Source organism: Aotus nancymaae, unplaced genomic scaffold (genome assembly GCF_030222135.1).
Source record: "Aotus nancymaae isolate 86718 unplaced genomic scaffold, 86718_ANA_hifiasm-v0.15.2.pri h1tg000040l, whole genome shotgun sequence".
Lineage (NCBI taxonomy): Eukaryota > Metazoa > Chordata > Mammalia > Primates > Aotidae > Aotus > Aotus nancymaae.
The window spans coordinates 18,126,248-18,152,882 of record NW_026988454.1 but is presented as its reverse complement, the minus strand read 5'-3'; the positions used below and the strand labels follow the sequence as shown (position 1 = coordinate 18,152,882).

The 26,635-nt window shown below is 40.4% G+C and overlaps 1 protein-coding gene across 4 annotated transcripts in view; it reads right to left on the bottom strand.

The window, feature by feature from the left end:
• Positions 1-24,493, bottom strand: part of KATNA1 (katanin catalytic subunit A1) — a 41,645-nt gene extending 17,152 nt beyond the window's left edge. Inside the window, exons 1-6 of one of the 4 annotated variants that reach the window (XM_012452485.3) lie at positions 24,252-24,468; positions 20,182-20,317; positions 15,400-15,574; positions 10,474-10,631; positions 6,827-6,868; positions 3,257-3,437 (exon numbers count right to left, since the gene is read on the bottom strand). In XM_012452485.3, the coding sequence (XP_012307908.1) occupies positions 3,257-3,437; positions 6,827-6,868; positions 10,474-10,631; positions 15,400-15,561 (543 nt within the window). In that variant the 5' untranslated portion in view covers positions 15,562-15,574; positions 20,182-20,317; positions 24,252-24,468. Of the gene's footprint in view, positions 1-3,256; positions 3,438-6,826; positions 6,869-10,473; positions 10,632-15,399; positions 15,575-20,181; positions 20,318-24,251 lie in introns of all 4 variants that reach the window. The other 3 variants (XM_012452476.3, XM_064360582.1, XM_012452495.3) reach the window with 3 other exon arrangements.
• Between the last annotated feature and the right edge of the window lie 2,142 nt (positions 24,494-26,635).

Sequence of the window (26,635 nt, the reverse complement as noted above, 5' to 3'; positions counted from 1 at the left end):
GAGTTGCAATTCTCACCTCTGATAAAATAGACCTTAAAGCAACAAAGATCAAAAGAGGCAAAGAAGGACATTACATAATGGTAAAAGGATCAATGCAACAAGAAGAGCTAACAATCCTATATATACACGCACCCAATACAGGAGCACCCAGATACGTAAGACAAGTTCTTAATGACTTATAAAGAGACTTAGCCTCCCACACAATAATAGTGGGAGACTGTAACATCACATTGTCAATATTAGACTGATCAATGAGATAGAAAATTAACAAGGATATCTAGGACTTGAATTCAGACCCGGAACAAGTAAACTTAATAAACATTTATAGAACTCTCCACTTCAAATACACAAAACATACATTCTTATCAGTACCATATCACACTTATTCCAAAAGTGACTACATAATTGCAAGTAAATTACTCCTCAATAATTGCATGGCATTTCGTAGGTTTAAATGAAATATTGGTTGGCTGCTTGCTTGTTATTTTCTTCCCTTATTCTTTCCTGTCTCCATTGTTAAGCACAATTATTGGCATAAAAGAGGTTTTCAATTCCCATTTTTAGACTGCATTCTAGCCTGGGCAATAAAGCAATATTCCCGTTCTCTCTCCCTCTTTCTCTTCCTTTTTCTTCCTCTTCTTCATTCTTTTTTTCTTTTCTTTTTTTTTTTTTTTTTTTTGAGACGGAGTCTCGCTCTTGTTACCCAGGCTGGAGTGCAATGGCGCGATCTCGGCTCACCGCAACCTCCGCCTCCTGGGTTCAGGCAATTCTCCTGCCTCAGCCTCCTGAGTAGCTGGGATTACAGGCACGCGCCACCGTGCCCAGCTAATTTTTTTGTATTAATAGAGACGGGGTTTCACAATGTTGACCAGGATGGTCTCGATCTCTCGACCTCGTGATCCACCCGCCTCGGCCTCCCAAAGTGCTGGGATTACAGGCTTGAGCCACCGCGCCCGGCCCTTTTCTTTTTTTTTCTTTCTTTCTTTCTTCTTCTTAAAAAAAAAAAAACAATTTATGGTACATTTTCAAATAACTAGAACAGATTTTGAATATTCCCAACACAAAGAAATGATAAATGTTTGAGGTGATGGATATGTTAATTACTGATTTGATCATTACCCAGTATATATGTGTATTGAATTATCACACTGTACTCCATAAATATGTATGATTATGTGTTAAATTAAAAATAACAAACACAAAATTTTAAAAAACCAAAGCAATGTCTACACATGGCTTTTATAATTAATATAGAAGCAATAATGGCATTAGAAAATTATGATTTTGCAATCAGTGCAGAAATAACTGATTCAGACAAGAATCACTGGATGCTAAAACTAGATGAATTATTGATGAGAAACAGAATATTTATATAGTCTCAAAGTACCTCCCACAAATTATTACAAAGGGTCAAACAGTAAGTTTATTGTGGAGAGATCAAGCAGACACTACCTAACCAAGCAAACCAACTTATCACCAGTAATAGGACAAACAGACATCCTGTACCTTCTTACATGATACACTGAGAGAGAAAAGAAAAAAAATCCTACCAATGATATTCCTGCCAAAAATGAATAATCTTAATCTAATCCTGAGGAAGTATCAGGCAAGCCCAAACTGAGACATAATCCACAAAATAACTGGCCTGAACTCTTCAAAAATGTCAGTCCAAGGCAGGGCATGGTGGCTCATGCCTGTAATCCCAGCACTTTGGGAGGCTGAAGCAGGCAGATCACCTGAGGTCGGGAGTTCGAGACCCTTCTTTACTAAAAATACAAAATTAGCCAGGTATGGTGGCGCACCCCTGTAATCCAGCTACTCGGGAGGCTGAGGAAGGAGAATGGCTTGAACCCGGGAGGCGGAGTTTGCAGTGAGCCGAGATTGTGACATTGCACTCCAGCCTGGGCAACAAAAGTGAGACTCCGTCTCAAAAAAAAAAAAAAAAAAAAAAAAAAAAATGCCAGTTCAAGAAAGACAAAAGCTGAAAAGAGGTTTATATTCAAAGGAACTAAAGAAACACGACAACTAAATTCAATTTGTGCATCTACAATGTATTCTGATCTAGCAGGGAGAGAAAGGGGAAAATCTCTAAATGACATTATTGGGATAACTGGCAAAATCTTATAAAGGTCTGTGGATTAGATGAACAGAACTATATCAATGTAAAATTTCCAGCTTTTGATAATTGTGTTGCTTTTATGTAAAAGAATATCCGAGTACGCAGGATATACATTCTGAAGTACTATAGGTTAAAGGAGCATTATATTTACAACTTAGTCTCAAATGGTTCAGGAAAAGGGTATACAGAGGAAGAAAATGATAACTCAAGAGGGGCATAATATTAATAATAGATAAAACTAGGTAAAGTATATATGGAAGTTCTTTATGCCATTCCTGGAAATTGTCTGCTAGTTTGAAATTACATCAAAATATAAGGTCACCAAAAAAAAACCCAAAATATTTGTTGAATTGCAAGTGGGGAAAATCCCAGCCTAGAAGTAGTATAAGTAAGGTTTTATCATAGCTCTGGCAAACAGATGACTACAACTTATTGAAATTTGGGCCAGACACAGTGGCCCATGCCTGTAATCCCAGCACTTTGGGAGGCCGAGGAGGTGGATCACCTGAGGTCAAGAGTTCGAGACCAGCCTGGCCAACTTGATGAAACCCTGTCTTTATTAATACAAAAATTAGCCAGATGTGGTGGCGCCTGCCTATAACCCCAGTTCCTCAGAAGGCTGAGACATGAGAATTGCTTGAACCCAGGAGGTAGAGGGTGCAATGTGCAGAGATCATGCCCCTGCACTCCAGCCTGGGTGACAGGGTGAGACTCTTATCTTAAAAAATAAATAAATAGCCGGGCGCGGTGGCTCAAGCCTGTAATCCCAGCACTTTGGGAGGCCGAGGCGGGTGGATCACGAGGTCAAGAGATCGAGACCATCCTGGTCAACATGGTGAAACCCCGTCTCTACTAATACAAAAAATTAGCTGGGCACGGTGGCGCGTGCCTGTAATCCCAGCTACTCAGGAGGCTGAGGCAGGAGAATTGCCTGAACCCAGGAGGCGGAGATTGCGGTGAGCCGAGATCGCGCCATTGCGCTCCAGCCTGGGTATCAAGAGTGAAACTCCGTCTCAAAAAAAAAAAATAAATAAATAAATAAATAAATAAATAATTAAATAATAAATAAATTTGTACAGTCTTCATTTTTACTGTTTGGAAATAACTTTTTCATTTATGAAAATCAGTAACATTTACCTTTTCCTCTCTTCCTTTATTCTGTTCTTTCTTTTCACGACAACGAACAGCTTTCCCTCTGTCATTGTGAAGATTCTGTGCAGATGAACGATGCACTCTGACAGATGTACTTGGACGATTACCATGTGATTTAGGGTCACTGTACTGAGAAGACTGTCGTTTTCTAGGTCCTGGTGAGGGTCTAATCAAACAAAAACTTTTTAATATCATAATCGACTCCAAATGTGGATGAACACACATACTGTGTAAGTTAGAATCTATGAACTAAAAAAGCCAATGCAACAACTGAACACAAGACACAACTGAATAAACTTCAGGATGTTGAAACCTAAGATCTAAAATTTAAATCTGGGCCAGGCACCATGGCTCACGCCTATAATCCTAGCATTTTGGGAGGCCAAGGTGGGTGGATCACTTGAGGTCAGGAGTTCAAGACTAGCCTCGCCAACATGGTGAAACCCCGTATCTACTAAAAATACAATAAATTAGCCAGGCATAGTGGTGCGTGCCTGTAATCCCAGCCACTCGGGAGGCTGAGGCAGGTGAATCGTTTGAACCTGGGAGGTGGAAAGTACAGTGAGCCAAGACTGCCACTGCACTCTAGCCTGGGCAACAAACCAAGACTCCAACTAAAAAAAAAAAAAAAAAACCCAAAAAATGAAAAATAAAAATAAAATAAAATGTAAATCTGACATAGCTGTTGGTGGTGATTTAATGCAAGGAATGTAGTATAGTTACATTACAGAAATAGTGGAGGGGAACTAATGGTCACCTCTACTTAGAAAGGAAATTGCTGTACATCAAAAATGAATGCAAAATTAGTCTGATTGTTGGAAACGGAAAAAAGCAATCATCAGAGAAGAGAGTTTTATCAAAACAACCAGAATATAGTACAAGTATTCCATTCACATTTATCCACTGGTATATATGCAATTTGGTACCATTTACTTAGAATATACAGGTTGGGTATCCCTTATCCAAATTCTGGGGACCAGAAGTTTTTGAATTTTGGATTTTTTCAGATTTTGGAATATTTGCATATACACACCAGCTGAGCATCTCTAATCTGAAAATCCACAACCTGATATGTCCCCATGAGCGCTTCCTTTGAGCATGACCTTTGAGTGTCATGGTGGTGCTCAAAAAGTTTTGGATTTTGAAATATTTTGAATTTTCATATTAGGAATGCTCAATTTGTACCATAATTTTTGTGTTTTAATTAATAAAATTTAATCATTTTCCCATTTAAAAACTGATATAAGCACTAGCTATGAACAGTTACTAGAGCTCAAATACAGTGCTTTACATTTACATACATCACCTCATTTCACCTGTATGTATTTATATCTTATTATTATTATTCTTTGAGACAGGGTCTTGCTCTGTCACTGCAGCCTTGACTTACCAAGCTCAAGCAATCCTCCCACCTCAGCCTCCCGAGTAGCAAGGACTACAAGGACATGCCACCACAAAAGGCTAATTTTTGTATTTTGTAGAAACAAGGTCTCATTATGTTGCCTAGGCTAGTATCAAACCCTCGGGCTCAATTGATCCTCCCACCTTGGCCTCCCAAAGAGTTGGGATTATAGGAGTTAGCCCCTGTGCTGGTCCTTATTTCATCCTTATTTCTGTAGCAGAATTCAGACTTCTCAAATATCTGTTAGGCTCCTATTCTGCTCCCAGATTTGGTTGCAGCCATTTAAAAGAGGGAAAACAAACCAAAAAAAGGAGTCCTATTCTCAAATAAACCACAGTATAGTTAGACAGAAGCTATGTAAAGCTAGGCAGATAAACTACAAGGTGTGAAAGAGATCTAGTACTATGGCAATGGGAATGGCCTCAGGAAGACAGCCTCATGGCCAACATGGTGAAATCCAGTCTCTACTAAAAATACAGAAAAAAAAAAAAAAAAAAAAAGCTGGGCATGGTGGCACATGCCTGTAATCCCAGCTATTTGGAAGGCTGAGGCAAGAGAATTGCTTGAACCTTGGAGACAGAGGTTGCCGTGAGCCAAGATCATGCCACTGTATCATTCCAGCCTGGATGACAGAGTGAGACTCCATCTAAAAAAAAAAAAAAATTAGCCAGATAATTATTCCAACTACTCAGGAGGCTGAGGCATAAGAATTGCTTGGACTGTCGGGCATGGTGGCTCACGCCTGTAATCCCAGCACTTTGGGAGGCCGAGGCAGGTGGATCATGAGGTCAAGAGATCGAGATCATCCTGGTCAACATGGTGAAACCCCGTCTCTACTAAAAATACAAAAAATGAGCTGGGCATGGTGGCGCGTGCCTGTAATCCTGGCTACTCAGGAGGCTGAGGCAGGAGAATTGCCTGAACCCAGGAGGCAGAGGTTGTGGTGAGTTGAGATCGCGCCATTGCACTCCAGCCTGGGTAACAAGAGCGAAACTCCGTCTCCAAAAAAAAAAAGAATTGCTTGGACACAGGAGGTGGAGGTTGCAGTAAGCTGAGATGCATTACTGCACTCTAGCCTGGGTGACAGAGACAGACTTTCCGAGGTGACAAGTAGAAAGCTGAATGAAATAAGGAAACAGGTCATTAAGTACTGGAGCTGAGGGAAAGGCAGATGAAAGGAGTAAAGCATTTGTGTGCTTGGCTTGTGCAAGGCCACAGCACAGTGCCTGAGGGAGAGAGCTGCAAGAACTTAGGTCCTAGAGGCTGTGGGGAACCAGGTCTCATAGGGCTTGAAAGACATGAAAACTCTGGGTTTTCTTGTGTGAGATGGGAAGATATTTGAGGGACATCAGCTGACTGTTAAAAGACATTTGAAAAGAATCACATCTGGTGGCATTTAAGCTATGTGTAACCTTTTCAATATAAGCCTTCAATGAACCTCCTTGTACTCACATTTTTTGTGTACAGTTCTAGAAGAGAATACTGGATCAGGTAAATCTATTATTTAAACAGTACTAAAATTTAGGTGATGACAAGGTTAGAATCACCAACACAAGTAAAGAAGAAATGACTCTCTTAAGCATGAGTACAAATGAAGACTAATAGAAAAATTAAAACTTGAAAGATATCCAGTTAAGGGAGCAAGTAAAATAAAGTACAAGAAGAAATAGAAAGATGCCAAATAAAAATCAAAAAAGGAAAACATAACAGTAATCTAGAGCATTCAAAATCAGGGACAGAAAATGATATTGAAGAAAGCAAGAAGCAATAAGAAGGAACACCACTTAGGGCTTAACTTCCCACCCACCACCCCTCAAAGGGAATCCTGCCTCTGCTTGTGAGACTGAAGTAACCAGATACTTCACTAAATTCAGAATCAACTGATTTTCCACTGGGAACATCTATTTGCTGGAAAAATCGGACTAATAACTGAGGATTTATAGGACTGTTAGAGGCTGAATGTTTGTGTCCTCCCCAAAATTCATATGTTAAAGCCCCAATGCCCAATATGACTATTAGGAGTAAGGAAGTAAGAGTCCCTGATGTGATAGGATTAATGTCCTTATGAAAGACACCAAAGAATTCACTCACTCTCTCTGCCAGGTGAGCACACAGAGAGAAGGCAGCTGTCTGCTCAGGAAGAGAGCCCTCACCTGGAACCAAACTGGCCACATCTTGATCTTGGACTTCCCAGCCTGAGTGTGAGAAATAAATTTCTGTTGTTTAAGCCACCCAGTGTACTCTGTTATAGTAGCCCAAGTAGACTAATACAAGACCCAAGCAATGATCCTCCAGAAGGAGAAAAGAAAAGAGCAAGTAAATAAGAATAAAACAAATTAACAGGCAAAAGCAAAAACACAACTTGACTTATCTATTAGTTCTACTTCTGAAGTTGGGGAAAAAATTATAAATGCAGAAAAATTTTTACTCACAAATATTCACACAACTTTATAATAATGAAAAAAGGGGAAAAAAACATTAAGAGCATGGTTAACTATATAGGTCATATACCATTCAGAACAATAGCAAATAACTCTTTTTTTTTTTTGAGACGCAGTTTCGCTCGTTACCCAGGCTGGAGTGCAATGGCACGATCTCGGCTCACCGCAACCTCCGCCTCCTGGGTTCAGGCAATTCTCCTGCCTCAGTCTCCTGAGTAGCTGGGATTACAGGCACGTGCCACCATGCCCAGCTCGTTTTTTGTATTTTTAGTAGAGACGGGGTTTCACCATGTTGACCAGGATGGTCTCGATCTCTTGACCTCATGATCCACCTGCCTCGGCCTCCCAAAGTGCTGGGATTACAGGCGTGAGCCACCACACCCGGCCCGCAAATAACTCTTAAAAAACTGCAGAGAAAAATATCTGGCATGGCTTATAAATCATAAATGTTTAAAATATGAAGAGCAAATTACTTAACCTATCTTAGCTTAGCCTCATCAGAAATTGGGGCTAAAAAAATTAGTACCTACATTTTAAGATGGTTTTAAGAATTAGGTAATACATGCAAAACAACAAACACAGTACCTGGCACACATTAAATATGCAATGATTGTTGACTATTGTTTGGATTTTTCTTAGAAGAGAGTACAATGTTGTAAATTATGGACATAGCACAACTACAACTATGAAAATAATGCATAAAAGATCAGAAGGAAATAATCTAGGATGACTGTGATTTTCCCCCTACTTCTATGAATTTTTCTATTTTTCTTTAATGAGTCTACTGTGCTTTTTTGTAGTGAACTATTATATAACAGAAAATGTAATTTACATGAAAGTGCTTATGAGGCCTGAGAAAAATTTAGTAAATATCCAAAGGATATCAGGAGTTAGTAACAGAACATTAGTACAGTCCTTGTATGTGGAGATTAAGAAAATTAAATGGCGCCCGGGTGCAGTGGCTCATGCCTGTAATCCTAGCACTTTGGGAGGCCAACATAGGTGGATTACCTGAGGTCAGGAGCTCAAGACCAACTTGGCCAATATCCTGAAACCCCATCTCTACTAAAAATACAAAAATTAGCTGGGTGTGGTGGTGCATGCCTGTAATTCCAGCTACTTGAGGCAGAGACAGGAGAATTGCTTGAATCCAGGAGGTGAAGGCTGCAGTGAGCCGAGATCTCGCCACTACACTCCAGCCTGGACGACAGAGCAAGACTCCATCTCAAAAATAAATAAATAAATAAAAATAAAAGTGGCTAAGAAATAATCAATACTCATTAATTGATTTTAAATGTCAAGAACATGATGGTGTTGGTCTTCTCAAAGTGTGACCTATGGACCACCTATATCAGAATCACCTGTAGATTCCTGAGTTCTATCCACTATCTACTATATCACATACTCTGGGAGTGATCCCCTGAATCCACATTTTTAATCATTTTTAATTAGAGATTGTTAGGCCTGCTATAGCAGAGAGTGCCAGATTTGTAATTATATTATAAAACACAATATATCTAGGTTCAAATCCTAGCTCTACCAGTTACCAGTTTTGTGATAGTGGGGAAAAGTTACCCAACCTTATTGTACTATTGTACCTCAGCTGTCTTATCTGAAATATAGGGAAAATATGACCTATTTGGAAGGCATATTGTAAGAAATAAATAAAATAACACCTATAGCCTAAAATAGTTCAGGACACTGTGGGTGTATAATCTAGCACCTGTGATTATAAAATACAACCAGCCCGGGCTTGGTGGCTCACACCTGTAATTCCAGCACTTTCCAGCACTTTGAGAGGCCAAGGCAGGCGGATCACCTGAGGTCAGTAGTTCAAGACCAGCCTGGCCAACATGGTGAAATCCTGTCTCTCCTAAAAATACAAAAATTAGCTGGGCGTGGCAGTGCAGGTCTATAATCCCACCTACTCAGGAGGCTGAGGCAGGAGAAATGCTTGAACCTGGGAGGCAGAGGTTGCAGTGGGCCGAGATTACACCACTGCACTACAGCCCAGGTGACAGAGTGAGACTCCGTCCCAATAAATAAAATAAAATTAAAGAAAATATAACCAAGGCTGTCTAAAGTTGTGAGTTATCTCAATTGATTGTTCACAGTCAGTTACAGATCAAACTCCTTGTTCTATTCTTCCTCTACTTCTTACTACTGCACTTGACTAGTATTAAAAAAAAAAACGAAAAACAAGAATTCAAAACTGCAATGACAAAATATTAAAACTGAAAACCATCTGGGCAACATCTTAATGCAAAGTTAACAGGCAATGAACATGGGAAGTCGTAAGTGTTCTTTCTAGAAAGGCATGACACATTCAATATTTAAATCTATAATACAAACTAGGAAATCTACTATGTAAGTGAAATAGATAACATCCACCTGTATACTGGTCAGTTAAAAATTATGCAGTAAAACTACACGATTGGCTGTTTACAGTATTTCAGTAAATATCAGTATCACTAGTCATTCATTTGCTAGCACTTGGTAGTAGGAAGTTGGGGAAAAAATGCCAGAGAAAACCCTAAAATTCAGAACATTTTATCTTTTAACTTTTCTCTATAAATTAAAAAGCCCATTTTTTTTCAATTTTAGCAACATTATACCTTGATGAAAAGAAGTAATCTGTGATGCCTGTTTGAGAGCCACTGTTAGTCTGACTTTCTCTCTTTACACAAGAAAAACCTGAGGCCTGGCCTCACACCTGTAATCTCATCACTTTTGGAGGCTGAGGCAGGAGGATCACAAGGTCAGGAGATTGAGACCATCCTAGCCAACACGGTGAAACCCATCTCTACTAAAATACAAAAAATTAGCCAGGCATTGTGGGGCGCACCTGTAGTCCCAGCTACTCAGGAAGCTGAGGCAGGGAATCGCTTGAACCTGGGAGGCAGAGGTTGCAGTAAGCTGAGATCATGCCACTGCACTCCAGCCTGGCAACAGAGTGAGACTCTGTCTAAAAAAAAAAAAAAAAAAGAAAAAAAAAGAAAAATCTGAGGTCTAAAAGGTTTTATTATTTTCCCAAAGCTACAGAGAATGGCAAAGACAGAAGAGCAGAGCCTGGATATTTCAATTCCTAACCCCATTCTCCTTCTACAAGATAACACTGTCTCTAGCACTTTAAGGTCATTCACAAAAGCACATATTTGAATTATTCCTACCGAAATATTTTTTGAATTAAGTCACAAAGGCATATGATACAAAGTTCAAGAGTTATTAAAAGAGACAATATTCAGTAAAAAAAAAACTCCCTCCCATTCCTGTCTCTCAGCCACCCCATCCTCCTCCTAGATATAATCAATGCTATAAGCTCCTTGGGCTAACTGGTTTCTTAAAAGGTCTCCACTTACCTTCGTTCAACAGGTACAGGCATGGACCAGACTTCTCCCTCAGAAGCTGGAAATTCATGCTGTGCTGCTTTCAAGGGAGTGCTGTCTAGTTTAAAGCTCTCTAGTGTTTTCATGATATCTTTAACATGTTTAGCTTCCACATTTATTTCCTGCCAAACCTGATTTCAAAGAAGAAGATGGCTCTTTAAATTTCTATAATATATCACTGTCAAAATTAACTGAGGGCCATTTATTAAAGATGTTAGGAAACTCCATTTTGATATCAGATATCCAGTAAACCACATCAAGATATTTTGTCAAAATTTTAATAATAGTTCATTAAATTTTTGTTTTCCAATTGCAAAATTAATTCTGATAAAATGAATTAAACATCCAGGCTAAGCTGGGCATGGTGGCTCATGCCTAGCACTTTGGGAGGCTGAAGAGGATGGATCACTTGAGCTCAAGAGTTTGAGACCAGTCTGGCCAACATGGTGAAACCCCATCTCTACTAAAAACATTACTAATTTATGTTCTTATTTCAATTGCATAACAGGCTGGGCACGGTGGCTCACACCTGTAATCTCAACACTTTGGTAGGCCAAGGCGGGCAGATCACCTGATGTCAGGCGTTCAAGATCAGCCTGGCCAACATGGTGAAACCCGTCTCTACTAAAAATACAAAAATTAGTGAGTAGGGTGGCGGGCACCTGGAATCCCAGCTACTCGGGAGTTTGAGGCAGGAAAATCACTTGAACCCAGGAGGCGGAGGTTGCAGTATGTATAGTCTGGGCGACAGAGCGAGACTCCATCTCGAAAAAATAAAATAAAATAAAATAAATTGCGTAACAAATTGAAAAGTTAACTAAAACTTTAAAGTTCTAAAAAAATAATTAGCTGGGCATGGTGGCCCATGCCTGTAGTCCTGCCTACTTGAGAGGCTGAGGTGAGACAACTGCTTGATCCCAAGGGGGGAAAAAAACATCAAAGTACAACTTGTGAAAGTTTTATTTTTGTCAAACTTTATTTTTATTTTTTAGAGACAAAGTTTCATTCTGTTGCCCAGGCTATACTGCAGTGGCATGATCATAGCTCACCATAACCTCAAACTCCTAGGTTCAAGCCATCCTCCCACCTCAGCCTCCCAAAGTGCTGGGATTACAGGTGTGAGCCACCATGCCCAGTCCTACTTTGATAATTTTTATGCCATTTTTAAATGCTGATTAATCCCAATTATCCTGATTTTATCATGAGACACTGTATTCAGAAGTCAAAATATAATATGTATCCCCAAGATAGGTACAACTATTATATATCAGTAAATAATTTCTAAAAAATGAATACAACACTGATCAGAATCTACTAATTCTATGACTCAATGATGGGTCACAACCTACAGACTAAAAAAGGTCTCAATTTATATGCAACCAAGATTTTTTTTAAAGCAGTTTTTTTCTGTTTTTTTTTTGAGATGGAGTCTCACTCTGTCCACCAGGCTGGAGTGCAATAGCATGATCTGGGCTCACTGCAACCTCCACCTCCTGGGTTCAAGCAATTCTCCTGGGTTCAAGCAATTCTCCTGCCTCAGCCTTCCAAGTAGCTGGGATTACAGGTGTCTGCCACCACGCCTGCCTAATTTTTGTATTTTTAGAGACAGGGTTTCACCATGTTGGTCAGGCTGGTCTCAAACTCTTGATCTCAGGTGATCCACCCGCCTCGGCCTCCCAAAGTGCTGGGATTACAGGCATGAGCCACAGTGCCTGGACAAAAGCAGTCTTTATTTTTAAAATATTTTTTAGAGACAAGGTCTCATTCTGTCATCCAGACTGGAATGCAGTGAAATGACCCTAGGTTTTTGAGAGTAAGATTCCAACTCAAAAATAAAAGAGAAAAGAAATCTTGACTCAATTTAAAAACTAATTCTGGACAACACAGCAGTACCCCCATCTCTAAAAAATAATAAGCCAGGCATGTTGATTTGTGCCTGTGGTCCCAGCTACTCCAGAGGCTGGGGTGGGAGGATTGCTTGAGCCTGGGAAGTTAAGGCTGCAGTGAGCCATGATTGCACCACTAAATTCCAGCCTGGGGAACAGACTAAGATAAGACCCTGCCTCAAAAAAACCCGTCAAAAATCTATATATAGTTTTGGCCAGGGGCGGTGGCTCACGCCTGTAATCCCAGCACTTTGGGAGGCCAAAGCGGGTGGATCACGAGGTCAAGAGATCGAGACCATCCTGGCCAATATGGTGAAACCCCGTCTCTACTAAAAATACAAAAAAATTAGCTGGGTGTGGTGGCGCGCGCCTGTAGTCCCAGCTACTTGGGAGGCTGAGGCAGGAGAATTGCTTGAACCCGGGAGGCGGAGGTTGCAGTGAGCCGAGGTCACACCACTGCACTCCAACCTGGCACCTGGTGATGGAGTGAGACTCTAACTCAAAAAAAAAAAAAAAACTTCTATATAGTTTTGACTCAATTGTATTATAGTAATGGATCTGAACTTAGTCTAAAAACTCTATGTGGTGATGGTTGCACATTATATATGTATCTAATGACACTGAACTGTACACTTAAAAATGGCCAAGGCCAGGCACAGTAGCTCACATATGTAATTCTAGCACTCAGAGGCTTAGGCAGGTGGATCACCTGAGGTCAGGAGTTCAAGACCAGCCAGGCCAAAATGGCGAAACCGCGTCTCTACTAAAAATGCAAAAGAATTAGCCAGGTGAGGTGGAACATGCCTGTAATTCCAGCTACTCAGGAGGCTGAGGCAGGAGAATTGCTTGAACCCAGGAGGTGATGTTTACAGTGAGCCGAGACTGTGCCACTGCACTCCAGCCTGGGCAACAGAACAAGACTCTGTCTCAAAAAAAAAAAAAAAAAAAAGCCAAGACAGTAAAGTGTTATGTATATTTTACCACAACAAGAAAATGGTAGGCCAGGCTTGGTGGCTTATGCCTGTAATCCCAGCACTTTCGAAGTCCAAGGCAGGCGGATCACCTGATTATCAGGAGTTAAAGACCAGCCTGGCCAACATGGCAAAACCCATCTCCACTAAAAATACAAAAATTAGCCAGGTTATGGTGGCAGGCGCCTGTAATCCCAGCTACTCAGGAGACTGAAGCAGGAGAATCGCTTGAACCCAGGAGGTGGAGGTTGCAGTGAGCTGAGAATATGCCATTGCACTCCAGTCTGGGCAACAAGAGCACAACTACATTTCAAAAGAAAAAAAAAATAGAAAAGAAAATAGTAAAAAAAAACTCTATAATATTGAAATGAAATTTAAGGTGATAATGTTTTGTTTTACAGCTTAAATGATTTAATCTTACGTACCTTTAAACAAAAGCTTACACTTACGTAAAAGTCTTTGGCCTAACAACAAAAGGTCTAAAAAGTCCTTCACTGACAAACTTCAGACTCTTTATGAAATTAAATATTTTCCAGGCAGAGAATGGTGACTCACGCCTATAATCCTAGCACTTTGGGAGGCCCACGCAAGAGGATCATTTGAACCCAGGAGTTCAAGACCAGCCTGAACAACATAGTGAGATGTCATCTCTATAAAAAATAAAGATAAATAAAATAAAAGATTTGCCCCTTCTGGTAATGATATGGATGTAGTAAAGGATATGGAGGAACAGATACAGGGAAACAGATTAAGTTCAAAGAGTTAGGCTGTTTCTCTCAAAAAAAATTAAGGAAAAATATGGAACAATATTTAAAAAGCAGCTCAGTAGAATCTGAGGTATAATATTCTATCTAGAAGATCAGCTCAAAAAGGCTATTACTTTGTTAACATTTCTTTCCTCTTGTGATATAGTTGAGCCTTATTATAAATGCCAGCCTCCACTGGACCTGTAAGTTCTACAATTTCCAATTTTAAATTTCTGTTGGTCCTCAGTAACTGAAGTTTCTCAGTGGGATCCAACCATAACCTGCTTTATAAAGTTCTATTATACAGGAATATGGGGCCGGGTGTGGTGGCTCACACCTGTAATCCCAGCACTTTGGGAGGCTGAAGTGGGAGGATCTCTTGAGCCTAGGAGCTTGAGACCAGCCTGGGAAATACAGGGAGAGCCCATCTCTCCCAAAAAAATTAAAAATTAGCAGTTCATGGTGGGGCACACCTGTGGTTCCACCTACTCAGGAGACTGAGGTGGGAGGATTGTTTGAACCTTGAGGTCAATGCTGCAGTGACTGCACCACTGCATCCCTCCTGGGCAACAGAGCAAGACATTCTCTCAAAAATAAAAAAAATAAAAAATAAAAGAATTTGGTACCCGTCCGTGAGATTCACAAGCCATTTACAGTTTCGACAATGGCTTAATAAAGTCTGCTCTATTTTTACCAGGTAAAAATCTAATAAAGAAAAAAATGTCAAAACCATTATTTTAAAGAACGCTTATTGGATTCCAGCAATTAGAATTAAGTAGAACTCATAATACTGCTGATGGTGAAAGTAGATTATTATTAATATAATAAATTCAGTTTCAAGTATTATATGCAAAACTGTGTAATAAATCACATATTCGTGTTTTGTTTTGTTTTTTATTTTTGAGACAAGGTCTAGCTCTGTTGCCCAGGCTGGAGTGTAGTGGTACAAGCATATCTCACTGAAGCCTCAACCTCCCAGGCTCAAGTGATTCTCCCACCTCAGCCTCCCTAGTAGGTAGGACTATAGGCATGTACCACCACATCTGGCTAATTTTTTTAATTTTTGTAGAGATGAAGTCTTGCTATGTTGTCCAGGTTGTACTTGAACTCCTTGCCTCAAGTGATCCTTCTGCTTTGACTTCTCAAAGTGCTAGGATGACAGGAGTGAGTCACTATGTACTGTGCTCAGTAGCCATATATTCTTAACATGTAACTATATATAGCATTGACATTTGATCTAAATTTTCTCTTCTGAATACTTCAGCCATTGAAATATACAGCAGCCATTATTCTCACCTGTTGCCATTTCTGCTGGAGGTATGTATCTTTGACTGAGTACAGATACTTGTTCATTTGGTCAAGAACTCCCTGATAATAGACCATTGCAGAGTCATAGTTTCCCAGCAATGCATATTCACGAGCCAATTTGACATTCTCACTAATCATAAGAAGACTCATGTTCAGTTATAAGCTAAAAAAAGAAGAAAAAAAGAAACATTTTAAAGTTCCATGTCTCTTAAAAATAAGTACCCTAGTTATTAAAAAATACTTTCCAAGCCTCCCTCAAGAAATTCACAATCACACATACCACACTTCCCATCTCTGTATGTGTGTTCATGCTATTTCCACTCCTTCAAAGACTTTTTCTTTTTTTTTTTGAGACAGAGTCTCGGTCTGTCACCCAGGCTGGAGTGCAATGGTGCAATCTCAGCTCACTTTAACTTCTGCCTCCCAGGGTCGAGTGATTCTTCCGCCTCAGCCTCCAGAGTAGCTGGGATTACAGGCACCCGCCACCATACCCGGCTAATTTTTTCTGTATTTTTGTAGAGACAGGGTTTTACCATGTTGGCCAGGCTGGTCTTCAACTCCTGACCTCAGGTAATCCGCCTGCCTTGGTCTCCCAAAGTGCTGGGATTACAGGCATGAGACAACGTGCCCGAGAAATATTTTAAGAGGCCAAGGCAGGCAGATCACTTGAGGCCAGGAGGTCAAGACCAGCCTGGCCAATATGGCAAAACCCTGTCTCTACTAAATATACAAAAATTAGCTGGGCGTGGTGGCACACACCTGTAATCCCAGCTACTTGGGAGGCTGAAGCACAAGAATTGCTTGAACCAGGGTAGCAGAGTTTGCAGTGGGCTGAGATGGCACCACTGCACTCCAGCCTGGGAGACAGAGCCAGACTCTGTTTAAAAATAAATAAATAAATAAAACATTTTTTTTTAAAAGTTCCCACATTCAAACCCTCCCTATGTGTCAAAGCCCAGCTCAGATGGTAGTTTTTCTAGTATGTCTAACCACTGAACCTCAGTTCAAAATAATGTCTCCTTCCTCTAAAGTTCCCTGACACTTTACTATGCCTTTCATCCCAAGGCACTTGGCTACTTCAAATTATAGTTTCTATATATGTCAAATCTCTAGCAGATTGTTATCTGACAGCAGGATTTGCACCAGAAAGGTGTGAGACTATATGATCCTTGCATGACACACATCTTATTAAACATCTGCAGAATGAATAGTGAATATTAGATACATTTTTGGAGCAGTATGGATTAGCAGAAGGCATATGTGTTTTGAAGTTAGAAAAAATTTTGGCTAGAATTCTAATTTTGTCACCTTAGTCAAATCCCTTAACTTTTTTCTAAGTCTATTTTTAAATCTATAGAAGTGGCATAGCATCTACTTTCAGGAGTTATGCTATAAAGATTAAATGACTATTTAAAGTACTAAGCACACTATTTGACAAAAAGTAGGTCTTTAATAAATGTTAAACCTATCTGCCATGAAACCTTCTACATATGACAACCTAATCCAACTTTTGCACTTAGTGGGATATGGATATATAGATGTGGTTATAAAGCATTAAAGCAGACGTTTGATAAATGTCAGCTTTATTAATGTTCACAATGCTATTATTATTTTCTAACTGTAAATCACATGGTGAAGTTCAAGGCTGGAAAGATTTATGTGCTTCTGAGAGGGCAACAATTTGGATTAAGAATGTGGCTATGGGAATAAAAAGAAACAAATCAGAAACACTGTGGTGAAAGAACTGCTGAGATTACTTAGGAACTCACTGTGCAGAGAAAATGTTGAAAATGAATGAAGTTTCAAGCCTAGAGGACTAAAAAGGTGAAGAAATCATGAAAGACGACAGTAAAGCTGAGCGGACATATAAGTATAAAGAAAACAAGATTATTTTTTACTTCTTTTGTGTGTCAGTAGGGTATCTAGATAAGTGTATTTCATAGCTAGTATTCTAGCTGCGTCCTTTCTGACTTTCATTGCACTGGCCAATCTTTGCTCACTCTAGCCCTAACCCACCATCAGAAAGAAAAACAGCAGTGCCAGCTCAATACCAGATAGAGACAGCAGAGTATTTCAGGGCAAACAGAGACTTGGGAAGAGTGAGGAGCTGATGAAAAAAGAGATGTCAACACAACAGCTCTTAAGCGTGGTCTCAGCCAGGCACGGTGGCTCACGTCTGTAATCCCAGCACTTTGGGACACTGAGGCGGGAGGACTGCTTGAGCTTAGGAGTTCAAGACCAGCCTGGGCAACACAGCAAAACCCCGTCTCTACAATGAATACAAAAATTAGCAGAGCATGGTGGTGTGCACCTGTAGTTCCAGCTACTCAGGAGGCTGAAGTGGGAGGATTACCTGAGCCTGGGGAGGTCAAAGCTGCAGTGAGGCAAGATAGTGCCACTATACTACAGCCTGGGCAACAGAGACAGAGTGAGATTGTGTCTCAAGGAAATATTTAAAAAAAAAAAAAAAAAGCTCCAGGCCCAGATGACTTCTATTAAGCAAGTTTCTTTTGTTTTTTGGGTTTTTTTTTAAAAAAACCAAACTTCTAAACAGATATAATTCTAACCACATAAAAGCTGATCCAGAAAACAAGAGAAAAGCTGAGCAACTCTTTTTTATGAGGCTGAAATCATCTCAATTGTGCACTGAATAAGAACACAAGAGCCACTTCACTTATGAACATGGAAATCCTACTATTAGCTGACCTACAATGCATCGACACACACACACTCTTACACTCCATGATCAAGAAGGGTTTATCCCAGAAATGTACGATGACTTAAGATCAGAAAATCTATCACTGAAATTCCTCACATTAATGGACCAAAATACCTCACAAGAAAATAAGGAAAGAGCATAAAGGACAGTTCACAGAAAGGAAACTCAAATGGCTAACAAGCACAGACAGGAGTAACCAATAATTACAAACTGACGCCATGAGAGACCTCTTTTTTTTTTAACCAGACTCAAAATAAAAGTAAGTCCAATAAGCTAAGTACTGGCAAGGGCTAGGGAAAAAAGAAACCTTTACATCAATTTGCAGGCATAAACTGGCATAGTCATTTGGGAGTGCAATCTGGCAGTACTTGGGGAAATTATATATGCATATATATATATATGTATATGTATATATACACACACATATATATGTAAATATATGTATATATACACTCCATGACCCAGCAATCCCACTGTTGGGTAAATCTTCCAGAGAAAGTCTCACACACATCCATAAAGGAACTTGGTTTTGGATGTTAATGACAGAAATGTTTGAGAAATCAAGTACAGCCAATCTATTTATTCTCAGCTAAGGGAAATGTGGCAGACCACAGAGTACCATGTAGCAGGCAGAAGCAATGAATAAAATTTACATACAGCAACATGGATAGATCATCAAAATACAGGGTTGGGTGAAAAAAAGGTCTCAGACATAGAACAAGATCTAAATCCCAATGTCATTTTATAAATTAAAAATATATATGCTATATAAAATACTCATTTTTAAAGGATGCATACATATCCAAGAAAGTACCTTAAATATATTAGAAAGTCTATGGAAGGTGAGGAGGAAAATGTTAGTGGAGAGACTGCTTATGAAGGATAGGGGAGAAGCAAAAATTAAATACAACAAAAGAAGGGCCTTATATCCATAATCATAGAAAGCCTCCAAGATGGCACTCAGTGACCTTTGCCTCTTGGTATCTGTACTCATATAATTACTAGCCCTTGAATGTGTGCTTGTAACAAATAACATAATATGATTTCTGAGATTAGACTATGACTTCCATCTTGTTTGCTGTCTCTTGCTCACCCCACTCAAATGGAATACCAGCTCCATGCAGTGAGCTGCCTGGGCAGAGGCCCACATGGCAAAGAGCTGAGGGAGGCTCCAGGCCAACAACCAGTGAAGAATTGAGGCCCTCAGTCCAATAGCCCCTGAGGAGCCAAATTCTGCCAACAACCATGTGAGTGAGATCAGAAGTGAATCCTTCCTCACAAGAGCCTTGAGATGACTACGGCCCTGGATGATACCTGATTACAGCTCTGAAAAACACCCTAAATCTGAGGCATCCAGCTAAGTCATGCCCAAATTCCTGACCCAGTGAAACAGTGAGAGAGATAATAAATGTCTGTTGTTTCAAGTCACCAAGTTTTGGGATTATCTGTTATGAACCAATATAGCTATGAACTAAGGTCTATGACTAACTCAAGACTGGGCATCTGAGCTCCAAAAGAAAAGGAATAAAATCCTATGACCTAAATAGTGCCTCCCTGGATTCATGACCACTGATCATATTATGTCTTAACAAAAGCCTAATGGCCAAGGGCCATATCTCACTGTTATTTACTGATATATCTCTAGCACCTAGAACCATGTTCTCAAACAGTAGATCTCAATAAATCTTTGACTGAATACTGCCTAGTTGTTGTTCTTTTTTTTTTTTTTTTTTTTTTTGAGACAGGGTCTTACTCTAACCCAGGCTGGAGTGCTGTGGCACCATCACAGCTCACTGCAGCCTTGATCTTCTGGGCTCAACTGATGCTGAGTAGCTGGGACCACGGATGTGCACTACCATGCCAAGCTAATTTTTTTTATTTTTATTTTTAGTATGTTTTATAGAGACGGGGATTTTACCATGTTGCCCGTGCTGGTCTTGAACTCCTGGGCTCAAGTGATCAACCCATCTTAGCCTCCCAAAGTGCTAGGATTACAGGGGCGAGCCACTGTGCCTGGCCAGGTTTCTGTTGTAACTACCAAGAGTTCTTACCTTGTCCAGTTCCTGACCCTCAGCATGTTCACATTCCTTGATCCTCAGCTCATCCCTTCCAAGCTGGGATTACAGCTTGATTCTTGTGTGATTACTTCTGCCCTGAAGACATCCATGCCCTATAGAGACACCTAGTCTGGGCAAGAGTATTAGAAAAGTATAATTGGGGCCTGCTACTAAAAGTATACAGTTGTTCTAGATGGGCTTGGATGTCAAGCCTTTCATGTCTTTTCCCTCTCTCCTTCTTTTCCTTAATAGTCTACCTGAAGATCTTTCTTCCCATTTTCCCACTAAAAAAAATCTAAAATAGTCAGGCATGGTGGTTCACCCCTGTAATCCTAGTACTTTTGTTGAGGTGGGAGGATTGCTTGAGCCCAGAAGTTCAAGACCAGCGTGGTCAACATAGTGAAACACTGTCTCTACAAAAAATTAGCTGGGCATGATGGGGAGCGCCTATAGTCCTAGCTACCAGGAGACTGAGGTGGGAGGATCACCTGAGCCCAGGAGGTCAAAGCTGCAGTGAGCTGTGATCATGCCACTGCACTCCAGCCTGGGCAAGAGAGTAAGGCTCTGTCTCAGAAATAAATAAATAAAATAAAATAAAAAATAAATTTAAATTATTACTTATATATAGGTGGTCCTCGTTTTTTTCTTGTGGGCCATGATTCAATGGCCCAAAACTCATAGAAGTCACTCCAAGCCTTCTTTAAAGGTTCCATGTCTTGAACTCTTTCTAGTCAGATAAAATTCTTTAGAAGCCAATGAATTGATATTTTCTAACAAACATAAACATGAAGTCTAATCCAAGGCCACATTAACACATGACCTGAAAAATCCCTGATTATCAAAGAAACAATGTGTTCGCAGAAAACAGTATTAAAGCACTCTAAGTTCACTAAATGTTAGTTGAAAATAATTTTCCCCATTCCCTTATTACTCCCTAAGCCTAAATCATCCTTTTCAAATGAATGTCACAACTATAAATTTATGAAATTCTCCCAATTTTCAAAAATATATCGTTATCATTGCTAAAATTCCACTGCAGGAAGACTAGAAACTGGGTCTATTTAGCACAATATCTGGCAATATTTGAAGAAATGAATCTGTTTGAAAACAAGCTGATTGATACATTTTAAGCACTATGAACTATAAACACGATCTATTGGTTCAACATTAATAAAACACTTATAAAAATGAGACTGACCCAAAATTCAGCCTCTTGGTTACATGAATTATTAGAGAATAACCATAGGATATGCTTGCTTTATCTCACAGCAAGCTTTTCCTTTACATTATTCTAAAAGAATCACTCTTTTGCTTACATGCCTTGAGTACTTAGGAGTTAGCTAATGACTAAATTATTTAAACTGAGCAAGATGCAATGTGAAATTTTAATTCAAGTGACAGAATCAAATTTTTTAAAATACTGAAATCCCAATTTTACAGCAAAATTTCTAGCAAACATAGTATGTGATGCAGTGTTGTGTTTCCACAGAGAAAGTGATTTTTTTTCTCCTCTAGGATTAGGAAAAAGAAGTGATCAAAGAGACTGAAAAAGAACAGGCAAAATATCCAAATATCTGAGTTCTAACATTCTTATTCTGTCTCTAAACAACAAATACAGGGCCCTGCCTATTTCACACCTAAAGAGGATACCTTACCCATTTAATTTTTAAAGGACTCAGGCTGGGTTCCACTTATTTGCAATTTTTAAACATAACGTGCACAGGTCATTCATTCAACAAATATTTAAGGAACATCAACTGAGTTGCAAGGAATTGCACTGAAGACAAAATTAAGACAGAATTAGACCTTGAAATCCTTGAAGTTTAATGGAAGGGATATCACCTTATTTATTCAAGGTGTTTTTTCTTCTTTGCTTAGTAAGAGTAGACAAGCATAAAATATTATTAAACACAGACTAAAAAATCAGCACCAATGTTGGAAGCCTGAAAATGTTTTTTAAACACTTGTCTGTAAAATTTACTTCCTAAAACAAAAAGATCACGAAACCCAATCACACATCTTCCTGAAGGCATTTTAGTAAAGCAAGTGTATGTGACTTCAAAAGTGGCAATACATTGATAAGCAATTTTCAGAATGTTCATCTCTGGGATATGAAGGAAACCACATGCTAATTTACAGTCAGCCACTGATGATTATGAATAAGCACAATGAATGAATGATCCATGACCAATTACAGCATGGCATACATTTTTCTCACTTTTATAATCATCATATGATACATACTTAAGCACAAGAAAGTTACCGCTTTTTAAAAGTACCAAAAAGAAACCTGTTCAGAAAAAAAGTACATACAAAGTCTACTCTATTTGTACAGTAAACTTTCAGTTTACCCTAAACAAATTCGTGAGTATAATAATTAAAATGCAATTTAAAAGTCATATTCAAGCCCTATCGATAAACACCACAAGCAAAATCTGTTTAGCATGTTATCAACATTGACCATATTTATGTGATAATGCTATCTTTTTTAAACAGTCAAGTGGCTAAAAAAAAAAAAAACTATTGTTAACAGAAATTCAACAATGCTGTTAATAAATTCCAACAAGCTTCTCTAATCCTAAATATTTGTCAGGATTGTGACACCAGTTTCCAAATGAGGTGGAGAATCCCTTTGTAGACTACAGAGCATGCCTAGTACTGAACCTATAAAAATGTAAATACTTCTTGAATAACCAATGCTATAAAGAAGCTTTATATAGCTTTTCAAAGTCTAGGAATGTTGGAAAGTTGATCAGCACTGCCTGGCTTCTTTTTAAAGGTATTTACAGGCCACAAGTTTTTTGTTTGTTTGTTTGTTTGAGAAGGAGTCTCCCTCTGTCACCCAGGCTGGAGTGTGAGTGCAGTGGTGCGATCTTGGTTCACTGCAACCTCCATCTCCCAAGTTCAAGCGATTCTCCTGCCTCAACCTCCCTAGTAGCTGGGACTACAGGAGCGCACCACCACGCCTGGCTAATTTTTGTATTTTTAGTAGAGACGGATTTCACCATATTGGCCAGGTTGCTCTCCAACTCCTGACCTCATAATCCGATGCCTTGGCCTCCCAAAGTACTGGGATTACAGACGTGAGCCACCACAGCTGCCCCAAGTTGTTAATGTTAATACAAAACAGAGGTTTGCTCCTATTTCTTGGTGTAAGAACAAAAACCATCTCCTTTGGAAAAGAAAATAGTGCTTTATATTGAGACATTTAAGCCTGTATAAACATTTCAAGAATCTGTCTTAACATCTACTAAGGCGACTATCAACGTGACATCTAAGGGACACATTCTAAAACATCGTGAATGTTTTCAGCAGTAACTAAAGGTCTGATTTCAAAGAGGAAGACGTAAATTAGTGTTTTCAAGACAAAAGGGTGCATCACTGTGCTGTTGGAAGTTAGTAACTAATATAAAAGCGGCCCTTCGCGGTTACAACAGGAAACTATTTTTGATTAAATAAGGGCTTGAGATTATCCACTGTAAGGCATTTTAGGATCTACATTTACCTCTAGTTTTGTCATCACATCTGTATGAAACAAATGTTTCGAGGCAAAACTTACCTAAAATGTACCAATCCTAAACCAAAAGGCCCACAGGCCTCCCAGAGGACGCCGGGCTCTAGAATAAAGAAATAACATCCCCAACAATGTCACTCAACCTAACAAGTTTTAAGAAAATAAGTTGCCTCCCAATGGCATGGACATCGGAGTTTTCACCTGTGAGGGTTTCGGGGTAGGAGGCGTGAACGGATTCCGGAGAGAACCAGTCAAAACAGCGAAGAACTAAAAACTCTCGGCTGGTGACTTGCTAACGACACAGGCCAAAAGACGGGATCGACAGGAGCACCCGAAAAGTCCCCAGCTGGACGGGATTCCTCAGGTAGGGGGATTGTCACCTGAGCCAAAGTGTCGGAGACAACAGCAAGGACCTAAGACCTCAGCTCAGGCACAGGCAGGTTCAAGGAGGGATGCGCGGCAGGTTCTCGCTGCGGGTCCCCCACGTCCCTCACCGGCTCGGCCCTGGAAAATCGGGGGTTCCCAAAGCACCATCAGAGTGAAATCTCACCTGCGGCGGCCCAAGCTCCTCGGGAAACCGCCCAACGCCAGGCACAGGAGATTGGCCGAATGGAGGTCCCGGCAGCGAGGAAGGAGGGCCTGGCCCAGTCCAGCCCACCTTGCTCTCTGCTCACGGCCCCAGTACTGCCCAGTTCAATCCTCACCACCTGACGGCGAAGCTTCTGCTCGCCGAGAATTTGAAGACAAACCCGCCAGGGTCACTTCCGGTGCCGAGGACGTCCTCGGCTACTCAGTCGCACGCGGGGCGACACACCGGGAGCGAGGACGCCGGGCGGCGTGCGCGCGCCGGGGCGAGGAGGGGGCGGTGGGAAGCGGCAGAAGAGGGTGCGGCCGAAAGCGGGGGCGCGCCTGCGCAGTCTGGCACCGCCGCCACCCGGCGGACGCGGCGAAGACCAGGGATGTTATAGGTCTTGGTATGGATGGTATTATAGTACTACCTCACGCGCCTCAGTACCTTGTTCAGGTGCTTGCTCACTTTCCGTCCCATTTGATTTTCATCACATTCCCGAGAGGTTAGGTCAGGTGTCTATTTTAGAGGTGAATATCCAGGATCAAGCAATTCGTTTATGACAAATCCTGTTTTAGAACCTAGTATTCAGAATTCCCCAGCTGGGCTCCGTGTCTTGACATAACAATAGGGTGGGGGTAAACAAAGATTATTGGACACACTGCTAGGGGATTTTATTTTCTGGATTTTTTTGGTCACCATTTCAATAAGACCAGACAAAGAAAATGATGCTATTTCATGATTTACAGATATGTACTTAACAGGGCTTCCTCCAGTCTCAATTTCCATTCCTCTGCCATCACCTAAGGGAGAATAGGGCACTTACCACACATTCCTTTAGAAACTCATGGTACTAAAGTTTCTTACATTAAACCATCCCAGCCGGGCACAGACTCACCCCTGTAATTCTAGCACTTTGGGAGGCCTAGGCAGGCAGATCACTTGAGCCAGGAGTTCAAGACCAGCCTGGGCAACATAGTGAGAACCCTGTCTCTACAAAAGGTACAAAAATTGGCTGGGCATGGTGGTGTGTGCCTTAGTCCAAGTACTCTGGAGGCTAATAGAAGAGGATCGCTTGAGCCCAAGAGTTGGAGGCTGCAGTGGGCCATGATGGTGCCATTGCCCTCCAGTCTGGGTGACACAGTGAGACCCTATACCTAAAAAAATAAAAGTGCCCAGTCATCTAACATAGACATGTAAAAGCAATTCAGGGGAAATACATCCATTCAGTCAACAAATGTTTACTCAGCAACCACTATGTATGAGATAGTGTTGGCACTGTGTACACAGTGGTCACAAAATAGAATGTTTTATGGGGCTTAAAGTCTTGTAACATTCTCAACTAAATAGAAAATAAGAGTTTCGGCCGGGCCTGGTGGCTCACGCCTGTAATCCCAGCACTTTGGGAGGCCTAGGTGGGCAGATCATCAGGTCAAGAAATCGAGACCATCCTGGCCAACATGGTGAAACCCCATCTCTACTAAAAATACAAAAATTAGCTGGGCATGGTGATGCACACCTGTAGTCCCAGCTATTGAGGCAGAGGTTGCAGTGAGCAGAGATTGCACACTCCAGCCTGGGTGAACAAGATTCCATCTCAAAAAAAAAAAAAGAAAGAAAGAAAGAAACAGATTGCTAAGAGGCCCCAGGAAATGTTTTGAGGTGATGGAAAGGGAATGTTCTGTTAGGGTAGTGCTTACACAGGTGTATATATTTATTAAAATTTGTGAACAGTACACATAAACTGGGCACATTTCATTATGTGTACATACGTGTATTATATGTGAAGATTTTTAGGTGGAAAAACAAACCTGCAGAAAGTAGCTTATATTCACTGTTTCCATTTCTTTACTAGTTGTACTAGTCAAGAAAGAGTGGGTTATGCTGTTGCAACTTCACAGAGACTTCAACAACAGCATTTTTATCTTATCTACTCTTTATGTTCATAGCTTGAGTGGATGCAGGCAGTGGGACCCTTGGCAGTGAAAAAAAGAAAGGGAGGTAAATTGCACAGCCTCTGCCTGGATGTGATACTCGCCACTTCTGCCTACATTTTTTTGGGCAGAGCAAGTCACTGGTCAAGCCTGACTTCAAAGAAATGGGGGTGTTCATCTCTGCATTGTGTCTTGAAGAGAAGCAGCAGAATATTTGTTACCACTCTATGATTAGGAGTCATTTCTTCTTTTACAGTGTGACTTCTACAACCACCAACCTTCTAAAATGAGTGTGTCCAAATCGTGACTCAGAAAATCTGAGATTATAGGCCGGGCGCAGTGGCTCACACCTGTAATCCCAGCACTGTGGGAGGCCGAGGCAGGTGGATCACAAGGTCAAGAGATCGAGACCATCCTGGCCAACATGGTGAA